The sequence below is a fragment of the Poecilia latipinna genome, unplaced genomic scaffold (assembly GCF_001443285.1).
Source record: "Poecilia latipinna isolate Pla-1442-1.1 unplaced genomic scaffold, P_latipinna-1.0 Scaffold648, whole genome shotgun sequence".
NCBI classification, from domain to species: domain Eukaryota; kingdom Metazoa; phylum Chordata; class Actinopteri; order Cyprinodontiformes; family Poeciliidae; genus Poecilia; species Poecilia latipinna.
This window is the reverse complement of record NW_015113264.1, coordinates 249899-270071: the sequence shown is the minus strand read 5'-3', so window position 1 is coordinate 270071 and position 20173 is coordinate 249899. Positions and strand designations below refer to the sequence as shown.

Genomic DNA, 20173 nt, shown 5'->3' with positions numbered 1-20173 from the left:
AATTGTGCAAATTTCCCTCGAAATGCAAAGTAGCATTTGTAAACCCATGAATGCTGGTTATTGCAAGAAAGTACATACAAAATATCTCAGTGCACTGCTTGCAGACTTTCTAAGGGCTCCATGTTAATTTGAATTTTTAAACTATAAACTCCTCAGATAAATTTAAAAAGCTGAGGTCAATTTTTCAGTCATTTGCATGAAGTGAGAATGCAAAAGTTGCGAACATTGTTCTGATCGCCGTCTACAGAAATCTGAATTCCTTTTCCGAGTTCAAGTATTGACATTTTACTCTCAGACTGAAGCAAAATTGTATTTCATTACCTCTGTCACCATCTCTCCCATTTTCTTTTCTCTGGTTAAGCCCGTCTGCAGATACCGAAGAGCCAGAAACCTTTCTTTCATATGCTGTCCTTGAACAATCCCTCCTCAGAAGGATATCATCTCAAAGCATGGCTTCTACGATGCAAGTGATTAAATTCAGATACAAACCAACAGGAATGTGTTGGTTTGCAATGGATGTCTGCCGAGTTGACTATTTCAGGTGTGGGACAGTACTGCTTACAAATGATCACATACGCTGTTCTAGAAGATATTTAAAAAGTTCATTAGATTCTCAACGTAAGAAAAATAGAGGTTGAAACAATCTGAAACTGTCCTGTCACTTATTTTTAGGATCGGGAAACACTAATGAGGTGATAACTAGTTTGCAGTTTAAGAAACATTAGATGTTTTCAGAATCTACCCAGCTTTTAGAGCAAATCAGCTCAGGCAGCTAAATATACCGATAAAGCTAAACGAAGAAGTTATAAAGCAAGTCGTGTTCAGCCTCCAGCCATTGAAAGCAATCTCACTCAGCTCTTATTTATGCTTATTTCAATACGATGCAGCAAGGCAGTGAGAGGATGGTTCCTGAGAGAGGAGTGAAGGCGGTAGAAAAGATCCAAGACGCTGCGTTGGTGTAAACTTTCATGTACTCACCCCCCTGGTCAGTGCTGACGGTGATGATGGCCACCTGCCGGGGGAAGGTGCTCATGTCTGACACGCCGTTTAGTGACTCAATCTCAAAGGTGTAGTTGGCGTGCGATGAGAAGTCTGTGACGGTTACAGTGGCATTGGTCAGGCCCAAAGGCCTCGGCAGGAAGCGAAGCTCGTCCTCACAGAGCTGGCACTGGTTGGGTCCGGGGCCGCAGCGTTTGCACTGGACGTTGTACGTGAGATCCCGGCGACCCCCAGTGTCGCTGGGAGGCGACCACTCCAGCATCAGGCAGGTGTCATTCATGTTAAACATCGGGTTGCGAGGGGGAGATGGAGGGCCTGTCAATGAAAACGGAAAGAAACCACTGAGAATAACAAACACGTCAGTTCAGGTCTGAACCAAGCCTTTACTGCTCACATGCTGTTACAGTTTGTGGTTTAAACATAAAAACGGATAACAGATACCTTCTCAAATATTTCACATAAAATTTCTGTAATTTCGACTTTACTCTCTGGAAACTTATATTCTTTGAACTTTCCCTTGTTATACAGTTTTAAATTAAAACAGAACAGTCTGCTATTTCACGTTGCCAGAACTCCCTGCAGCATCACTTTTACACTGGATAATTTCTTAAAAACATAATTGTTGAAATGTTTGCATAACGTCACAGCTCATGCAGCGTTTACTTTATCTGCCTTACTCCATACCTCTCTGGAGCATGGAAGAATTTGATTACTGGGAAAAAAAAAAAAAAGAAAAAAAAAAAACTCACTCTAGATGAAGCAGAAATAGTGAATGCAGTTAAGTTTTATGTTGTGTATAATCTACTCTAAACTTCTTTGGAGTTACTTACAAGCCCCTTCACCTCTATCCTACCGTCGACGCCTCGTAGGCACTCTTATGCTTTCATACGCTCTCAAGAGATTTTATTATTTAGTAAAGAACCTCACATCATTGTGTTTTCTTGCAGGGTATAAGAGTATACTAAGAAAAATGTTAACAGTATTATACAGCGTCTTCATATTTACGTCCTTTAGTGGAAATCGTCTGAATATTTTAAAACAGCCTTTAATCAAAAATGCTTCATGCTATCTGAATACTTTTGAAATATAATGTAAGAGTGGATGTATGGAAAAGATTAAACAAAAAGTGTTAATATCATTTCATGTCTGACTGTGTTAACTTTGGTTCTTTTTACCACCGAAAATGGGAATGAAATGTCTTTTTGTGGATGTTTAGTGACAAACTGGCTGAAGATCACATGAGAAAATTGATTGTTTTTACTGGAGGAGTTGTTTTTTTTTCAAAATCAGAAGAAAACTCCAACATTCTGCCATAAAAACGCAACAATGTGTCAGCACAACGGATCAAAAGCAATAAACAAGCAAAGCACTGATTGATTTTACCAAGTGATATTTAAATAGCCCTAAGCTGCGAGTCTGCAGCTTTTCTTTATAGGAAGCTTTTATCTAATAAGCAAAGAGGAATTGGAGATTTTATTTTTTTCTTTACCTGAAATGTTCCAGCTGTCTGATAACATTTGCAGATTTGTCAATGTATACATCTCCAAAGTGAAGCGGCACATCTGCAGCTGATCTGTCTGTAGACTCTGCATTTTCCCTCCTGACTGGTGTTTGTATGATGGCTCTGACTCAGCAAAAGAGATCTCAACTCATTGCTGTTTTAAAATTACCAGCAGAGTATTGCTTTCAACAAACAATTGGTAATGGTTGGTAGTTACTACGACTCAGTCGAAACAGCTACTCTGCTGTTTATCTGCACTTTTGAGCAGGACTCTCTCTTAAACACCAATGTTTGGCTGGTTATGGCTGGTCAAAGCAATTCAGACTTCAACAACAACTGCAGCACCATCTGCGGCACCAGCAATAGATGCAGCACCTTTGACAATAAGGATACTCCCAGAAGTGCACAAGCTTTTAAAGCTTTTCTATGCCACTCGCATATCAACAGCCAGTGCTGAGAGGACTTTCTGACCTTTCTGTTCACCACAACACAGTCCTGAGGTCACCGATGAGCCATTAGTGCTGTGTGTGTGTACACAGAAATGGTGACAGTGGCTGCTGGGGGATTTTCCTCAACAAGCGTGACGGGTGAAAACAGTTGAGTTGTGAGAGTTTTTCGTGTCTTAATTATGGGTGTGTTTGCAGTTTAAAGGACAAAACAAAAGATGAAAGACCTTTTGCTTAAACTGCAAGATGTTATAAGAAAGTATTACAAATTGGAAGCAAAATGTCACAAAACTAACAAAAAATCTCTGCACAGAATGCAGAGGGGCTGGAAATGGAAAGTCCATCCGTCCATCAACCCATCCATCCGTCTGTCCATCCTTCCATCCTCGACAGGTTGAGAGTTTACAGGGCAACACAAAGACATAAGTAGAAGAAAGGCCTCTGTTGACTTTCACACCCAGGTTTTTCTCACTGAAAATGTATTATCTTTCAATCTGAGGTCCAACAAAGGTTGGAAACCAAAGCTCAAACTTCCCTAAATAACAAAACACCATGTAAACATCTCTCTGAAGAAGCCGGCTAAAACCCAACGCCGCATTCACGAGTTCCACAACATTCCACATTCTTCCCAGTTCTTTCAAGTGCAGTAAAGAGTCCAAGTTATTTTACAGTACCTCCCTCACAATCGCCTTTGTTGTGGTGTTTTTTGTGCTCCCTAGATGTAAGTGTTTGTGTGTCAGGGCAAGCATTGTGCTCTAGTAGGCAGCCAGCTGTCAACAGGGTGGAGTTAAAAGGCCTAAGGGATTTGAACACTCCCGTCCTGCCAAGCTCACTGTCTGCCAGGACAATGGGATGTTTCCCTCTCCTTCACATCCCTCCCTAATGTTCTCTCTCCACCATTGCTAAAAATCTCAGCAGACAGGAGAGCTCCTCCTACCGATCCGCCACTCCTGTCAGTGTGTCCATTCTCTCTCTTTATCTCTCCGTTCCTCCCTCGGCCATTATCTCACCTGCTCTATTCTCTCCATCAGGGAGAATCCACCCACCTACCCTCCTGCAGAGCAATCCCACTGCCATCAATCAGCCCCTATTCTCCTCTGAGGGGAAGATTGGTATCAGCGCCCTCCTTCCTTCCCCTCTTCACACTGTCTACTCCATCCAGTCCTTACGCATTTCCCCCGCCTTTATCTTTCCTCTTGTGACATCTTCGCTTTCTTCCTCTCTGCCTTTGTCTTCCTCTCACTCTTTAATCTCCTTTTTCTTCTGTCTTTTGGCTTTACAGTCAAGTAAATAGTTTATGAACCGACTTTTTAACCTCTAATTAAAATGCATTCTGCAAGTAAACAAGAGCTCACTGGTTGCAATGTAGATATGCTACACAAGCGCAGTCTGAGCTCCGTTTAGTTTGTGTGGTTGTCAAAACCCCCAAAAGGCTTTTCAGACTCTCAGTGTTTGTACTTGCAACAAAAAGTGGCCTTGAAGACTTTGAGTTCGCCTGAGGAAGAATAGCTGTTGACAAGCCATAAACAAGATACTTAATTACAACCCTGCACACTAAGCTGGGTTCGAAGTTCTTTGAAGTGAGCATTGGGTTCACTTATTCAGATTGTTTTTATACACTTTTCAGAACTGTCAGCAATCAGAAAAAAAATGTTTATTTTAGTTTAAAATGATGTAGATGCTGTATTAGACTCAACTCTGTGATAAATGGATATTTCTCTTCACTGACATTGAATCAAGCTAAACTTTTCTTCAGAATAGAAGAGAATATTTGCTAGATGCCAAATCAATGACCTGAATGACATTTTTCAAGAAAATCTTCATATTTTTCACAAAGTCAGATGTTTTAAAGTCTTTCTGATTCAAATTAATTCACAGCAAATTGTGTCTTTAGGTGCTTTGCAAAACATATGCATCTGGTTATTATTTGAAAACACACGTTCAGTTAAATCATATGGACAAATTTAAAAGTCAAACGCAGAGGACCAACACCAGTAGGTGACGCGACACGCCAAATCATCACGGGCTGTGAAAACTGGACGTAAAGCAACATGGAGACTGCGCCTTTCCGCTCTTACACCAAACTCTGGGACCACTTACCAAATTAGATGCAAACTTTTCTTTCACCTGAAGAGAGGACTTTGAACTAGAGAGCAACAGTCGACTTCTTTTTAGCCCAGGAAGGACGGGTCATTATCTCTGGTTGAGGAATAGCCTGACATCAATAATGAGACATTTGTAGGATTGGTCTGTGGGAACTGACTCCTTGTGAAGCTTCTCCAAATCCATGAATTGATTTTACTGGTGTACTTTATGGCCACAACATTGAAATGTCTTCTTAATTGGCGTTATGTAACATTTTAATTTTCTGAGACATAACTTTGTGTTTTCATCACCTGCAAGCCACAATAATCACATTATTAAGAAGAAAAAAAATGAAATATTTCACTTTATTTGTAATGAATCTATTTAATGTGTAAGTTTCACTTTCTAAAGTGCGCCACCAAAAAAACCTCGTCAGGATTAATTTTTGAGATTTGCCTGTAGTTAGTCACAGCAATAACACATTCAATTACTTTGGCTAGAAGACAGAGAAATATGGTGCAGAAATATGAAGCTATTGACAGCAATAGCTCAGCTGACAGCCTCCCTTTGAGAATATTCAGTTTTATTCAATTTTCTATTCTTGGTTTAACAGGGAGCCAGTGAATAGAAGAAACTATTTTTCAGGCGACATTTTTAAGTACTTTCGATAAATGATAAATACAAAATGGACACCATAACCAAATTTTTGCAAGGTATATTTTAAAAATCTAAACATTGATTCCGTTTCTTGGATTTAAGCATTTCCAAAAAGTTTTGATTTTTATTTTTTACTGCAGCTATAAATCAATATTTAATCAAATTAAATTCATTATGTGTTGTCATAGCACCACATCTGCAATAGATGTGGGGTTGTTACACTCAGGTACAACGTGATTCAAGCCAAGTTAAAATGCTACACAATCAAAGCCCAAACATTATAAAAGCAGGTAAAAAGTTTGCTACAGGAAGATCAACTTTTCAACAACTTTTAACACACGCCACTTTAAATTAACTGTCAATTTTACAAGAATGGTTGTGGACTGCAGGCAGTTATTGGTCTTAATGTTCCTAAAATTTGGGATTAAACTAAAAGTTTCTGTCTCTGGTTTCAAAGAATCTAATCTACTCTGAACTGGATGATTATACATTGATCTCACAATCTTTAAAACACTTTCCATACTGTGAAATCTGTATGCTATTTGCAAAAAATATTGCTGACAACTCATTTCATAAACCCAACATCAAGCATTATCATGAATAGTCCCCTGAGCTGGACGCCTCACTACCCATCTAGTGATTAGCATTTTTCTTGCTAACAGTGCAACTTACAGAGTACTGTAAACTAAAAGCATCTCCATAGTGTCGTTGCGTTGTCTTGCCATGAAAGACAAATGCGCTCTTCCACCCCGGAGAGCTCTCAGACGTGGCCTCCGTCTATCTCGGCGACAGCCAAATGGCTTTTTAATTAAAGGAGAATTAGTCCGGTTAAACTGTAATTTAATGCAAATATGAAGTCATAATGACAGTCACTGAATCATCGATGAAGACAAGGCAGCTGAACAAAAGCCATGTAATTCATCCAGAGACTCTCTAATGTTCGGCTTCACACCAGATAAGTCCGAAAGACAAGGCTGGATTTATGGCCCGGGCAAATTCAGGCGAAATCCCCAAGCTCCTAAGACAAAGTGATAAACCTTTCCAGATTGTCAGACACACAGAAAGATTGAAATACTTAGTATGAGTTTACACTGGAATAATTAAAGCTCAATCAGTCAAAAATACATAATGACATTTTCTACCTCTGACAGTGCTGCAGATTCCTAATTCTACTTTGTAAATCTTCGGGGATGATTCCCCTCATCATTTCCCCTGCTGTAAACCAATCAAAGATTACCTAAGGTGCTTATCTTACCGAGATAAGCAGTAAGGAAATCCATACAGGCAAATTGTCAGGCTTCCTTTTTAGGGAATAGAAATGTCCTTTAATGCACCACAGAGGGAAAATTCAGGCGTAACAGCAGCATCAGATATATAGGTTCACACAAAAAGTTCTAAAAAATACATAGAGAAAATAAGCCAGGCTTACGTGTGCATGCCATCGTTGATGGATCTTTCTCGGCTCTGAAGAAGCCTTTTTCGCAGCGGCAGATGGAGGCTCCTTCTCCATAGCTGAAACTGTGTGGAGGACACTTTGAACACTTGATGTTTCCTGCGTACGCCTTGTAGAACCCAGGACGGCATGCTGCGCAGAACAAACAGACAACAGGATGCGATGTGAGTCTGTGGGTACACCATGTCACGGATGTTTAGTAAAGAGGCCGAGCACAACCAGAGGTCCTGGTGAAAGTATTTACACCAACAGAAATGTCTCATTTTGTCAGGTTATAGACAGAAACAAGCGACACAAAGCAGGAGTTATTTGTGAAGTTGTATAGAGTAGCATACAATGTTTTCTACTGTCTTTCTGCATGACAATCTGGACCATTTAGTATGCATTTGTATTCAGCCCCCTTTACCAGTGCAACCAATTGCTTCCATAAGAGACATAATTAGTATACAGAGGCCACCTGTGTTTAATTAAGTCTAAGCATAAATACAGCTGGCTCTAATGGAAGCGTGGCAAGAAGAAAGCTCGTGTTAAAACAAAGTTTCTACAATTCTTGTAGGGCTCACAGCAAACATGCAGAAGAACTACATCTGGTCAGATGAGACTGAAGCTAAACCCTTAGTTAAATTTTATGTACATCAACCTGAACAAACTGTCTACATTTTAAAATGTAAAGATGCTTTTGGGATGCTTTTAATCTGCAGGAGACGATGGAAGATAGTTTTAACTAAACACAAAACAATGCTGGAATAATAATTATGGAGTTGATTTGTATTTAGAAACCTTTCTTCTGACTCCCTTGAATAAAATTCAGTGCAACTAATTGCTTACAGAATTTGCAGCCTCCTTTTAGAGGGGATTGTTTCTTGGCACTTCGACCTCATGTGGGGGAGTATAGGAAGATACAAAGGGACACGCTTCCACGTCTGCAACTTTCAGAGTATTTACAGAGAGGTGAAAGGATCCATTTCCTGATAACTTATCCGTTTTGTTTTCACGCTCATTAAAAACAGAAAGAAGTGTTAACCCTATTGATAACTGTCAAAGTTTTCTTTGCCCAATTTATATTTACATGTAATTCTTGGTGAATAATCGGATCCCTGGAAAATGTCGCAACAAAGAACCTCTGAGTTTGCCAACAGCGAGCTTCAAGAAACCTGGCCACAGGTTGTAATGTGCATGTGCACATTAATTATAAAACTTGTACAGTAGCTCATGATGAGCTGTATCTATTTGTGTAATTGGATCTTCAAACCAAACCAAACATGCAAAAGAGAAAAAAACTGGCACTAAAGCAGTAATTTCTTATACAGAACCTTCAAGCTACTCGTCTATAAAACACAGCAGGCACTTCCAAAAAACTAACTACCACAAACATATATGTCGGACAAGATTAAATTGACCTAGCACAGGTTTATTGAGTTGAAAATTTGGCAAAGATGTAAAACTGCAGTGTAAATATGAATTAAGAGTCACAGCAAAATATATATTTTTATTGTAGTTCTTGAATTACCAAAAACAAAATATGATGTTTCTCTTTTCTTCTATTTTGTGCTCATCATTAGCAAGTGCTACCAAAAACTTGCTTGCTACCAAAAACCAAAAACTGAACATTAGACACCATGTCAATAAATTCTAGAAAGAGATTTTTATTAAATTACATCTTAAACTCTTGTGGCTTGTTTCTATGACACCTACAAATCTATATACTGCAATTTTTGCCAACTATTTATCAAAATATCCTAAGGTCAAAACAAGGAAACAAAACATTTCCCAAACATCATGCTGCCACCGCCATGCCTCACAGCGAGTGTGGTTTTTTTTTTTTTTAAATATGACATGCAGTGGTAGTTTTCCATCTCACTTTTCCTTTTTCATCCCAAAAATATTCACAGTCGTGTTCTTCTGATAACACATTCTTTAGTATTTTTTCTGCCTCCTACATGGTTTGTATCAAAGTTTAAATGGTGCTTTTGAGACTTACGCTGAGGAACGGCTTTTATTTTGGTCTCTATCACATCAAAACCAAACGTGTGGCGTGGATAACAGCTTCTATAAGCAAATTATTACACCAAATTTGTTAATATATCCAAAGTTGCCATTGCCCTGTTGGTTGCTTCTCTGATTAAAGCTTTTTGCCCATCATTTTTAGTTGAGGTGGAAAGGCATGAGCTCCATAGCTTATTTAAAGCTTGGGACATTTTTAATGACAGATCCCCGATTTTAAATGTCTCCACAACTTTTATGTCTGACCAGTGCACTGATGGGTTTTTTTTCCACAAACACAAAACTTCTTCCTTCTGTTAACAGATGAAAACATCAATGAAAAAGTTTACACTGTTCAGTTATTTTTTTCTCAATTTTAACATATCTGGGTTCCAAGCCTCCTTTGTTCTTGAGTAGAATAAATGGGGAACAGAGAAAATGTCAGGTAGATTAATATTTTAGCAAGTATAACAATGACCAAAATAGATGAGAATGTGAATCAAATGAAAAAATAAGCTTACAAATGATTCCCAGATAAAAGTATGTTTCGACCTAAGTCCTTTCTTCCCCCTAAGCTTCCGACACACACCTACAGTATCTTACCGTTTATGCTGGTGTATTTATTCATGTATTTATTTCTTTATTTAGCAGAAATAAAGGCTATTTTTTGGAACATCAAGCCTCGTCATGCCTTTAAAGTACATGAGATCCTTTAGATGTGCCTTTGCTTTGTATTGTGCAAGTGTAGAGTTTAAAGGGTGTAGAATTCACAATGTACTACTGCATCACGTTAGGGTACTTTTAACATTATCTTCCTGTTTTTTCTCATATTGAGTGATCAACTGACTGCTGAACATGGATATGCAAGGTTTTATGACTCCCCCAAGGGGTTAAATAGCTTTTCTCCCCTAAATCAGTAGGTCACACCACTATCGGACAGGAAGCTGCAAAGTCCTGGAGTACTGCAACATGAGATTTACTTTTGAGGAAGAACATAGATAAACTCTGTAGCAGTGGTTCACAAGTCTTGGAGGGCCCATGCTATGCTATTTTTTGACATATGGTAGCCTGACTTTGTACAGTATCTGATGAACAGTAAGTCCTCAGTGTGGCATTACTTACTAAAGCTAGTGAACCTTCATTTAACAATGAAATGCAAAGCAGATTCACAATAGCACAATGGGGGTGTAAGGGATACCAGAGAAATGCTTGTAAAGCAATGGATTATTGTTCCTAACAGAAGCAATTGCTTGAACTATCATGTTTCTGTAAGGGGTCGTTTCAGTCCTTGCTACACATTTTTTTAAACATTCAAAATAAATGTATTTCTATTTAAAGATTGTCAAAAGGAAAAACTATGTGCGTGCAACTGGATTTTTTTATTTATTTAATGGTTTGTAATCCAATCAAAAAAAAATAATACTCTATCCCTTTATTCAATAACATACTGGCATTTCTACTGGAACATTTAAGAAGATAGATAAACCGAAAAATGCTTACAGGAAGTTTTATAATATTATATTTTATTGTTCATTAAACGCTACAACATTGAGTTGGCTGATATTGTTTTTTTTAAGTGACAAGGGCACCAGCCTTCAGAATACTTTTCTTCAAATGCTCCTTGTTCACAGACCTATTGCTGTTTTTTCACTAACAAGAATAATTGAATTTGGTAACACAAACTCCGCTGTTTGAAGGAAACCACCTTGAAGCAACAAGAGGCTTTGTGTTTTCCACTGCTGACTGCAACAAATGGAGCGGTCAGGAGGGAAAGGAAGAGCCTGAAACCAAGGCTTGAACTGATCAAATAAGAGCAATTAGGACACAGTCAGAAAGAATAACACTGAAACAGACACACACACGTACAGGGGACAGGAGAAAGTAAGCTGCAGATGTCAATTATAAGGCTTTTTAAGATGTTAGAGTACAGGATTGCTTCCATACTGGTCATCACTTCTTCAGTTGGATGTGGGCAAACATGCATGGTGTGCAGCACAACACACCAACGCACCCACAGCCAATCTGTATTAGTATGATAAGTGACATCCCCCACGGCGTATCAAGGCTGCCTCCATCATTAACCTCTGATACCAACATGTCCTTGAGTCAAAAACCGTCAGTCAACCTCCACACCCCAGCAGACCCTGTTTTAGACTCTGTCAACCTAATGATGCCTCTGCCTGACCTTCGCTGAACCGAGGGGATGCTCCTTTTTTGAACCACCGTGTCCTGCTGCAATCTGTCTAGATGAGCTTTGCAGCAAGGCCACAGCGATGCTGCACAGTGGGTGACCATGCGTCATCTGAGCTGGAGCACAAAGTGGGGTTCACACACGCGCCTTTAGTGAACCACCAGAAACACTTTCACCTGTGGAAGAAGAACTGTGACAAACGGCAAACTGAACTCAAGTGGACAGTGTGTTGAAGGTGCATGAAGCCTGGAGGTTGCAGCTGGAAAAATAAATGGCTGATCTGATCATCAAATGTTGATTTGGATCCATCAGTGAGATTTTACTCAACAGGCAACAACCTGCTTTGTTGACTTTATAATTGAGAGGATTAGTTTCCATTAAACTCCAATATTTTCCAGTTGAGCATAAAATATCTTCTGTTTCGTAATAAATTACCGATGTTAAAGTGAAATATATGCATAAGAACCAAATAAAAAAATTTACAGAGTGAAGCAAATATGTTTGTTAATTACTTAGACAAAGGTTTTATTAGCTTAAATGTTTCACAATTTTGTTTAGCAGAAGATTGAAACTTACTTTGCGTTCTTTTTTTAAAGCATAATTTGGATGCAAAAGGAGTAAGTAAATTAGCAATAATCTTTCACAGTGCACTAAACATTTATGGCCTGCAATGAACTGAAATTCAATTAAAAACACAAAAAGAAACAAGCAAAGTTTTGATTGAGACATCCCTAGAGAGGCTAACTCTATTGTAGACTTTAAACAGTTCTAAAAGCCCAATAAAAATAGAACAAAAACAAGATGTCTGAGTTTAATATTCCAGTGTTAACATGAAAAGACAAATGGAATGGGTTTTTATCTCAAAATAAAACCATACAGCTGTCCAACACCAGCAGAAATGTGCTGATGCCGATAAACATGACAGTTCCAAAGGCTTTGGGGCGTTGCAGAACAAATCAAAGTATTCAAAAATACTTGTCAAGAAGTTTCATTGTTATAAAACTGAGGCCTCTGGGATTTGCCAGAACTAATATGCTCAAGTTGTTGAAGATTGTGGAACAAAAAGTTCTTGATGCTGACTTACAGCAATAGCGGAAGGTGAACCGAAGCAGGAGCTGCATATCGAAACAAAAACAGTGATTCATGGGTGAGTCCCAACGAGGCCCCAACTTTGAAAAGAAAATAACAAAAAAGGTTACAATAATGACCCTAAAACTCAGAAAGATTCACGGACAGGCTGAGACTGACAGACCTTACCCAAAACATTAAACTAAGCAGAAGTACAAAAAACTGTTCACTGACTGCAGCAATAAGAACATGAACACATCATTCCCAAAGGTAAACAAAGAAAATAGTTTCTTGTTCCTGTAACTTGTCTATGGTACAATTTATCTGCATTTTAAAATTTCACCACCCCCGAAAGTACTTTTAAAGATTTACCTAGACAAATGATCTACTTTTGTCTCTCATAAATACTGGACACACTTATATGTGAAAATGTGTGTAAGGAAATCAACTTATTCATGAGCCTCTATATGAAAATAAACATTTTTATCTTTAAACTTACATACATTACAGACAATCATTGTTGACATGTTTAAATAATAGTTGATCAGCTTCTCGTATCGTGTTCACCTTCTTGACAACAGCCAGTAGCAACAGATCAGGTTACACAGGCGTATGCCATACACCTTAGAGGAAAATTAACCAGAGCCGAGCAGGATGTGAAAATTGTATCGTGACCCTCTGGCCTTTGAGTGTTTGATGTAATTCTAGACCTTTAACTCAAGGTTAATGAGATCTGGAAGTCACCCAGAACATCTCCAAGCCCAAGGCTCAGAGCACCGGACAGTGCCCTGAGACACAAAGGTAGCAGATTGGTTGAAAAGGTCTCTACTCCATAATCACTGGACCTGAACAACACCGGAGAAACTGGCAGGCATATCATATATGAGCAGCAGACCTGTCTGCCTGCCCCTGCCTGTCTAGCTGTACGTCTCAACAAGACCTGCAATCCATATCAATGTGTAGTTTCTCTGTTCATCTCCTTAAATACGGCCAACAAATGCGTCCTTTGAGCAAGAAGTAGTAGTGCACATCTCTGAACTAACAGAGCATAAAGGACGTGTTACTCAAAGGTGTTTTAAGTAGGAAGAAAGGGATTTAGAGGTGAGGTACTGTACATTATCCACAGCAGAGAACTCAAGAATTGGTGTAAAAATTGGTCCTGATTTGGAACATGCCGTGTCTTAACTATACATACTTGTATAGACTTGTACAAACTTGTACAAAGTACAAGTCTTTGTACAAGTCTTTGTACAAAGACTTGTACAGCTGTCTGTGCAACTGTCATACTTCAGTTTAAATAAGTTAGTGGTTCGATCAACCGGTACTCAGGGTCACAAGCATCTTTCACTTATGTTGTGGGTCAGAAGATAAAAGTTTGTCATTTGTACGTTCATGAATGCTATTGAGACTTTAGTTCCACATTCTGCTTCTGGTTTATGAAAAACAAAATGTGTATTAATGTGACTTCCAAGTTGCCACATGGTAAAAAAACATTCTGTAAAATTAGCATTACAACTTAAAAATCCCCAAAAGATCGCAAATAGGTACTTCGCAAGTACTTCACAAATGTGACGTCTATAAAATCTCATTTCATTCTACTCTACACAGTTGGTCTGTCTGGACTGATGCAAATTCATTCATCATGTCATGATGAATTAAACTAAAGAGTAAAATTGCATACATATTCTCTTAAAATATCTGCATTTAATACATTTATTATTACATCATTCCACTCAACATTGTCTCAGATATAGGCAGGATGCACTTTGAGCCTTTTTTGGTATGCAGCAGATGATGGTGGGTTCCTCTCCTGGCAGTCGCAGCGAAGAAGAACAATTCCAAGAGGAGCACAATTCTGCAGCATTTACTTGCAGATCCACATCAACAAATGTTGCAGAATAGTTCAGCTCTTGAAATCAAAGGCAGTGTGGTGAGGAGGCGATGCAGAGGATGAGAGATCATTGCAGAGATGGTGGCGTTACAAAAGCGAGATGCAGCCTGAAACTTAGTGAGCGTGTGAGAGAAAACAAAATGGAAGAAATGCTCTATTTTTAGTTTCATTCCAACACAAATATTACCGTCCTCAGAGCTCCCTTTTGAAATCTAGAAAGCAATCCAACTAAAGTCTTTATTGCTTTTTGCCTCTGCTGACACGATGTGTGTTTTACTCACACATACTGCGTCTGTGGCATGGTGAAATAGTAACCCCCCGTCTTTCTCTTTCCTCATGTGACATGCATTCATGTCCACTTCCAAACAATACAAGACCGACTGCCAGGAGCAGGGACGGCAGGGACCGACATAAATAAATATAACACGTACATCTGTGCTTTCACATTCATTTGCATTGCTTCTAGTTGTAATGCATTATGCACCACCTACTGACACTAGAGATGATGAAAAGTAACACATCCTTTTAAGCTCTGCTTAAAAAAGCAGCAGCAACGGCACTCTCAGATCCAAGTTTAATAGTTTCACATGTAATTAGAAAAAAAAAACACTCTCAAACACTTCAAAATGAAATAGCAATCCTCTCCTCTGCCTTCCCGTCCATTTCTCCTGCTCATCACACTTCCACACTCTCTTCATTAGCTGAATCAAGGAGTTCTATCTCTGATTTGCACTTGAGCATTAGTAGGCCTTTCTAACGCACCTCTGCTGAAGTGATGAGTGGTTGGTGATGCAGGAAAAGCAGCCGTCAGAGTGATAGTTTCAGCAAGGTGTTTATATCTATATCAGAAGCTACAAAATGTGAGATTTATTCCCCCTTCCTTGTTAAATCATAAGATAAATATCGTTATCAGCACTGTAGCATCATTAATCAGCATCAGACATCATCACTAGCTTGTCATTTGTTCACTGCTGTGACAGTAAATATTCAGCATTTCACTTGCGCAAAGGTTATGTTGTCAATCTGTCACGTATAAATGTCTGCACTCTGTGGCTCCATGCAGGGTAGTTTTGTGTAATGTCCCCATTTAATGGTCATAAAGCTTTCTTTGGATTGCTGGTTAGAAGCAGGGCGTTCTGTTGCTATCGGACAAAGAGGTAACTGTAGGTTTCTGGAAAGATCTGAACTGTACTACTCATAATGTGCAAACTATGCTTACATGCCACAATCATGCCAGGAAGAAAACACTTTAAATTATTTTTAGAAATTATGCCAAAAACATGGTGAAACACTGAAACATGATTATGCTTTAAAGGGGCATTATTGTGTAAAATCGACTTTCTTTAGCTTTATATCACATTATCATGTTATTCCCTCGTCAAAAACATGCCTGGAGTGTCGCCTTGATTCTTTCATGCATGTTTGAGGAATCCTTTAATCTCCATGGCAACCAGTCAGCTGTGAAAAAAGCCTGGGTGGACCTAGCAGCCCTCCTCTACGACTTCCCCATTTAGCTCCTTCAGACTAGTCAGCAGCAATTAGCAAATGCCTGGTGGAACTAAGCATCTGATTAGCTCATTATACGAGCTACTTCTCACCTTAGTAAAAATGATTTTAAAGGGTTAATAGAGGAGTGATGTGATGACTTCCTGTTGGAAAGACGCGGGTTTCTTAAAGAGACAGAGGCTCAATTTCAAGGTATTAAATTACAAAGTAAAATTTCTTTTAAGTTGTAATTTTATTTTCTGTTTTGTCGTTTATCTACCTGTGATGTGGTGATTGTTGTGAAACACTTTGGCTATAAATTGGCTATATAAATTAACTCTGACTTGACTTGATATTTATTATATACAGCATTTTTTATAACTGGAGGTAACATGGTTACTTGATTGTGCTATAAAATGCCAAGATGTGGCTGGAAAACACAATGTTGCCCTTTAAGCTACTAAAGACGACAAAAAGCATTTGGTTGGGAGTGAACTACGTAATTAAAACACTCCATCTAAGAAAGTTTCCCCCCTTGCAAATTTCTTCTATTTTGCTTTTTGTCAAATGTAAAAGAAATATAAATAACCAGAGTAAAAACTAAATAAAATGAGATCAACTATTTAAACTTCGTGGAAATATTCTTGCTAGAGCAGAGAGACGACTCCCCTTAAGAAAAGAACAGTCGATCAACACCAAGTAGAAAATCAAACCTTCAGGAAAAGACAGAGAATTATTCAGGAGTATACAGAAGCAACTTCAAGTCACGATTAGAGACAGGAAGGAGGTGTACAGGAAGAAGATGGAAAGCACGGTCCAGCAAACAACAATATAAGAGATGTGTGCTCAGGGATGAACAGGCTTCAAGCTGATCGCATAGATGAAAGTCTAGACAGAGCAAATGAACTGAACACATTCTTTTATCGGTTCACTTCAAGAAAAACCTGGGCACTTCAACATCAACCTGTGCACAGCAGCTCTGTTGGATTCTGCAGCACTTTATTTAGCCTCTGCCTGACCCAGTAGAAGGTTCCGGCCTGGTGAAAGACATCCTACATTTTTCCAGAAAGCTCACTCATCAGTCCTCAGTGCCTGTAGACTGTTTGTCCTGACATTATGAAGGTTCTGCAGGTTTGAAGTTGAAGACGCCATCAGAAACCTGCTTCAAAAAACTCAAAGCTGTTCTCTGATTTCTCCAGTGTATATAACACATTCCAGCCTGATTTGCTCTGCCAGAAACTGCAGAAGACACAGGCGGAGGTCTCGACGACCGCCTGAACCAATGACTACCTGACAAATGGATCATAGCTTGTGAGATTGGTGAACCGCTTTATGTCCTGGTGTAAAAACAATTGGCTTATCTTAACTGTGAACAAAAAAGGAGGTAAAAGATATTGCAATAAGTCTAACACTACATTGTGAGGAGTACAAATACCTTGATGTTCATCTGTTGCAAAAATGTTGCACATCTTGTATAAACCAGTTGTGTGGGAGCGGCAGTGGCTTAGGAGGGGTTCATCTTGTAACTGGTTATGGTTCAAACACCCATTCTGTTTGGCTTAAGTCGAGTTTATGTGTACAGCACATTTCAGCAGCAAGGCAGTTCAAGGTGCTTTACATAATAAAAGCACAAAAATCACAAAGCTATAAAGAAAACACCATGCAGTCAACAAACATTACATTTTGATGAGAGCCAACACCAAAACCATACACATCAAATATGTTGGTCTGTTTCTTTTATTACGGCACAAAAGCAATTCTTACGAGGCGGCTTTATATTCTTGGTTTAGTGGAACTCAGTGTTTCAGCTGTTTTGCAGTTTTCTGGAAGTTTGTTCTAGATTTGTGGTGCATAGAAGCTGATTGCTGATTCTTAGTCACTTTATCGCTATTTTGAAAAAATGGAAGTTCTTGATTTACTTCTCAAGCTCATCAGTCCAGAGTCAACTAAAGATATTTACTGTTTCTATTGATCCAGAAATCTATTCTCGCAATTTGAGAACTTATTTGACATTTACCGATTCAATGATGTAATGTGATATTTGTCTCCCAAACTCAGTGATCCTACTCACTCTGTTAGGAAAACATTAAAGTATAAACTCAGATTTTTAGCTTGAACTTTCAGATAAAAAGAGAAAGGAAGTCTCCATGAAAGATAAAAAGCAAATTTACAACCTGACATTGAACTGAAGATGAAAACACACAGAGGGGGGAGTAAGAGCCAGACTGTCTAACCGGCGCTAGATGGGAGAATTCAAGGGTGAACGTTTCTTACTCTGTATCAGTGACATTATCAGAGGCAAGGATCTTTTTATGAACTTTACAGAGCCCAGCCTCACTGATCCCTTTACAGCAGTGTTTATGGCAGCACAGACAGAGCACCGGGCAGAATGAACTAACAGAGCAGTAAACCTCTCAAAATCCATCAGTTAACTCAAATTGAGAGCCGGCTTTGTCTCTAAATCTTACTTTAGAGACAAAATGCAACCTATAACTGGCTTAAGAGTGGACAGTAAAGATTTGTTTATGTAGTCTGAGCTGGACTGCTCAGACAATCCTCTGACTGGCTCAAAGATAGTGCTGGCTATCTGCGAGGAAATCTCCAACATTTAGAAACAGCAGTAAATCTTTGCCAGAGGTGGTGGTTGTTTTATGGGCCTTACGAGCTTTTACCAGAGAAAAATATAGTTAGTGGAGCAACAAGTGAACCAATGAGCATGTTGCTCATGATGGTTTAGGGTTTTTTTTTACACTGTGGACAGGAGGAAAGAAATCTTATTATAATGCATAGCAGAATATGCAAAACAAAAGTTCTACACCTCTGGAAAATATTAAGACACCACTAAAAATGATCAGTTTCTCAGATTTCACCTTTTACATGTATACATTTGAGTAAAATGAACGTTGTTCTTTTATTCTATCTACTACTGATAACATCTCTCTGAAATTCCAAGCAAAAATGTTGTATTTATTTACAGAAAATGAGAAATGGTGAAAATAACGAAAAACCTGCAGTGCTTTCAGACCTCAAATAATGCAAAGAAAACAAGTTAATATTCAGGAAGGGTTCAGAATCAATATTTGGTGGAATAACCAAGAGGTTTTCAATGGGGTTCAGTGCAGTGGGCTGCTAAGTGTTTTCCAAAGCTGCATATTCTTACTTAGGCTGGTTCCACAACAAAATTCCTAAAGGTTTAAGGATAAGCATGTCCAATTATTGTACTTAAAAAAAGTTTGAAAATGTGTCAAAATTAAAAAGTTGTATTTCTTTCAAAGCTTCATTTCATTCTAAACTGACTTTGTTTCTTAGAAAGAAAGCAGCTGAACCTTTTATTTTTTAAACTGTCAGATTGTCTTGAATTATAACAGATACATAAACATCTAACGCTAGGAATGGATAATTTTCTATGGTGAGAGCTAGTATGAAATGTTAGAAAAGCTTTGCAGTCACGATTGTAAAAATGATAAAATAATGAAGCATTTGTGATATTTCTTTTATTTTCTCATGTTCCAACCACAATCAGTTTATCAGCCCATCAATTCTAACTTGCTTATCTGTCCAAGCCAAAGAAAATAATTCCCACAGCATGATGCTGCCACTATCACGGCAACACATTTAGACAAAAATGTTGCCTTCAGTTTCTTTACATTCTTCTAAAAAGTACAGATTTGACGAGTTCACGATAGCTGTAGCTTCTCCACAGATGCCACCTTGGCTGGTTTTGTGGGTTTGCCATTCTGCTTCTTTTTAATTTTTTGATGAAAAATTGAGCTGATATCTGAAAAGCTTTGGATTTGTTTTACAGCCTCGCCCTGATTTAAACCTCTCCACAACTTTATTGCTGATCTAGTCTGTTCCTTGCTCTTGCAGTGGAGAGTTGAAATTAATTTAGTGAAATATTCTAATATTGTATCTTAGCTACAGTGGTATATAGCAGCATTTCGCTTTAGATTTAATATCTGACCTTTAATAGGTTCTTCACATCAGAAGTTATGAGCATATCAGCTTTTTATCTCATCCATATCCTCTGACCCATCTGCTTGTTGCTGTGTTTTAGTCTCTCTACACAGATTAGATAGAAGGTGTTGTGATCGGTCGGGTGTGATTTATGTTTTTTTATCTATAAATATGAGGGAAAGCTGTTTCTTATTGTTGTAATTATTACTTGTGCTTATGTGGACTCTAAGTTGCTATTTACTCTCCATGATGTTTCTTCTTTACTAATGTTTTCTCACTGTAGTCAGCCTTCATAAAGTAACTGTTTTCATACGAGAGTAAATTGACTAATTACTAGTAAGGAGACTTTATAAGCAAATTGGTGGATGGTATTTCATTTAAGGGTATCAAATTTCAGGACTTATTGGCAATGCAGTTTGAAAACCACACATCCGCTTATTTTCACTTCACAATGGTG

The 20173-nt window shown here is 38.5% G+C and overlaps 1 protein-coding gene across 3 annotated transcripts in view; it reads right to left on the bottom strand.

Moving 5' to 3' along the window:
- Positions 1 to 839: 839 nt before the first annotated feature.
- Positions 840 to 20173, bottom strand: part of LOC106954356 (ephrin type-A receptor 6-like) — a 114822-nt gene continuing 95488 nt past the window's right edge. For 2 of the 3 annotated variants that reach the window (XM_015043782.1, XM_015043783.1), the window contains 2 exons: positions 7118 to 7273; positions 840 to 1314 (listed from right to left, as the gene is read on the bottom strand). In XM_015043782.1, coding sequence (XP_014899268.1) covers positions 869 to 1314; positions 7118 to 7273 — 602 coding nt within the window. In that variant the 3' untranslated portion in view covers positions 840 to 868. The remainder of the gene's footprint in view (positions 1315 to 7117; positions 7274 to 20173) is intronic. The other variant, XM_015043781.1, reaches the window with a different exon arrangement.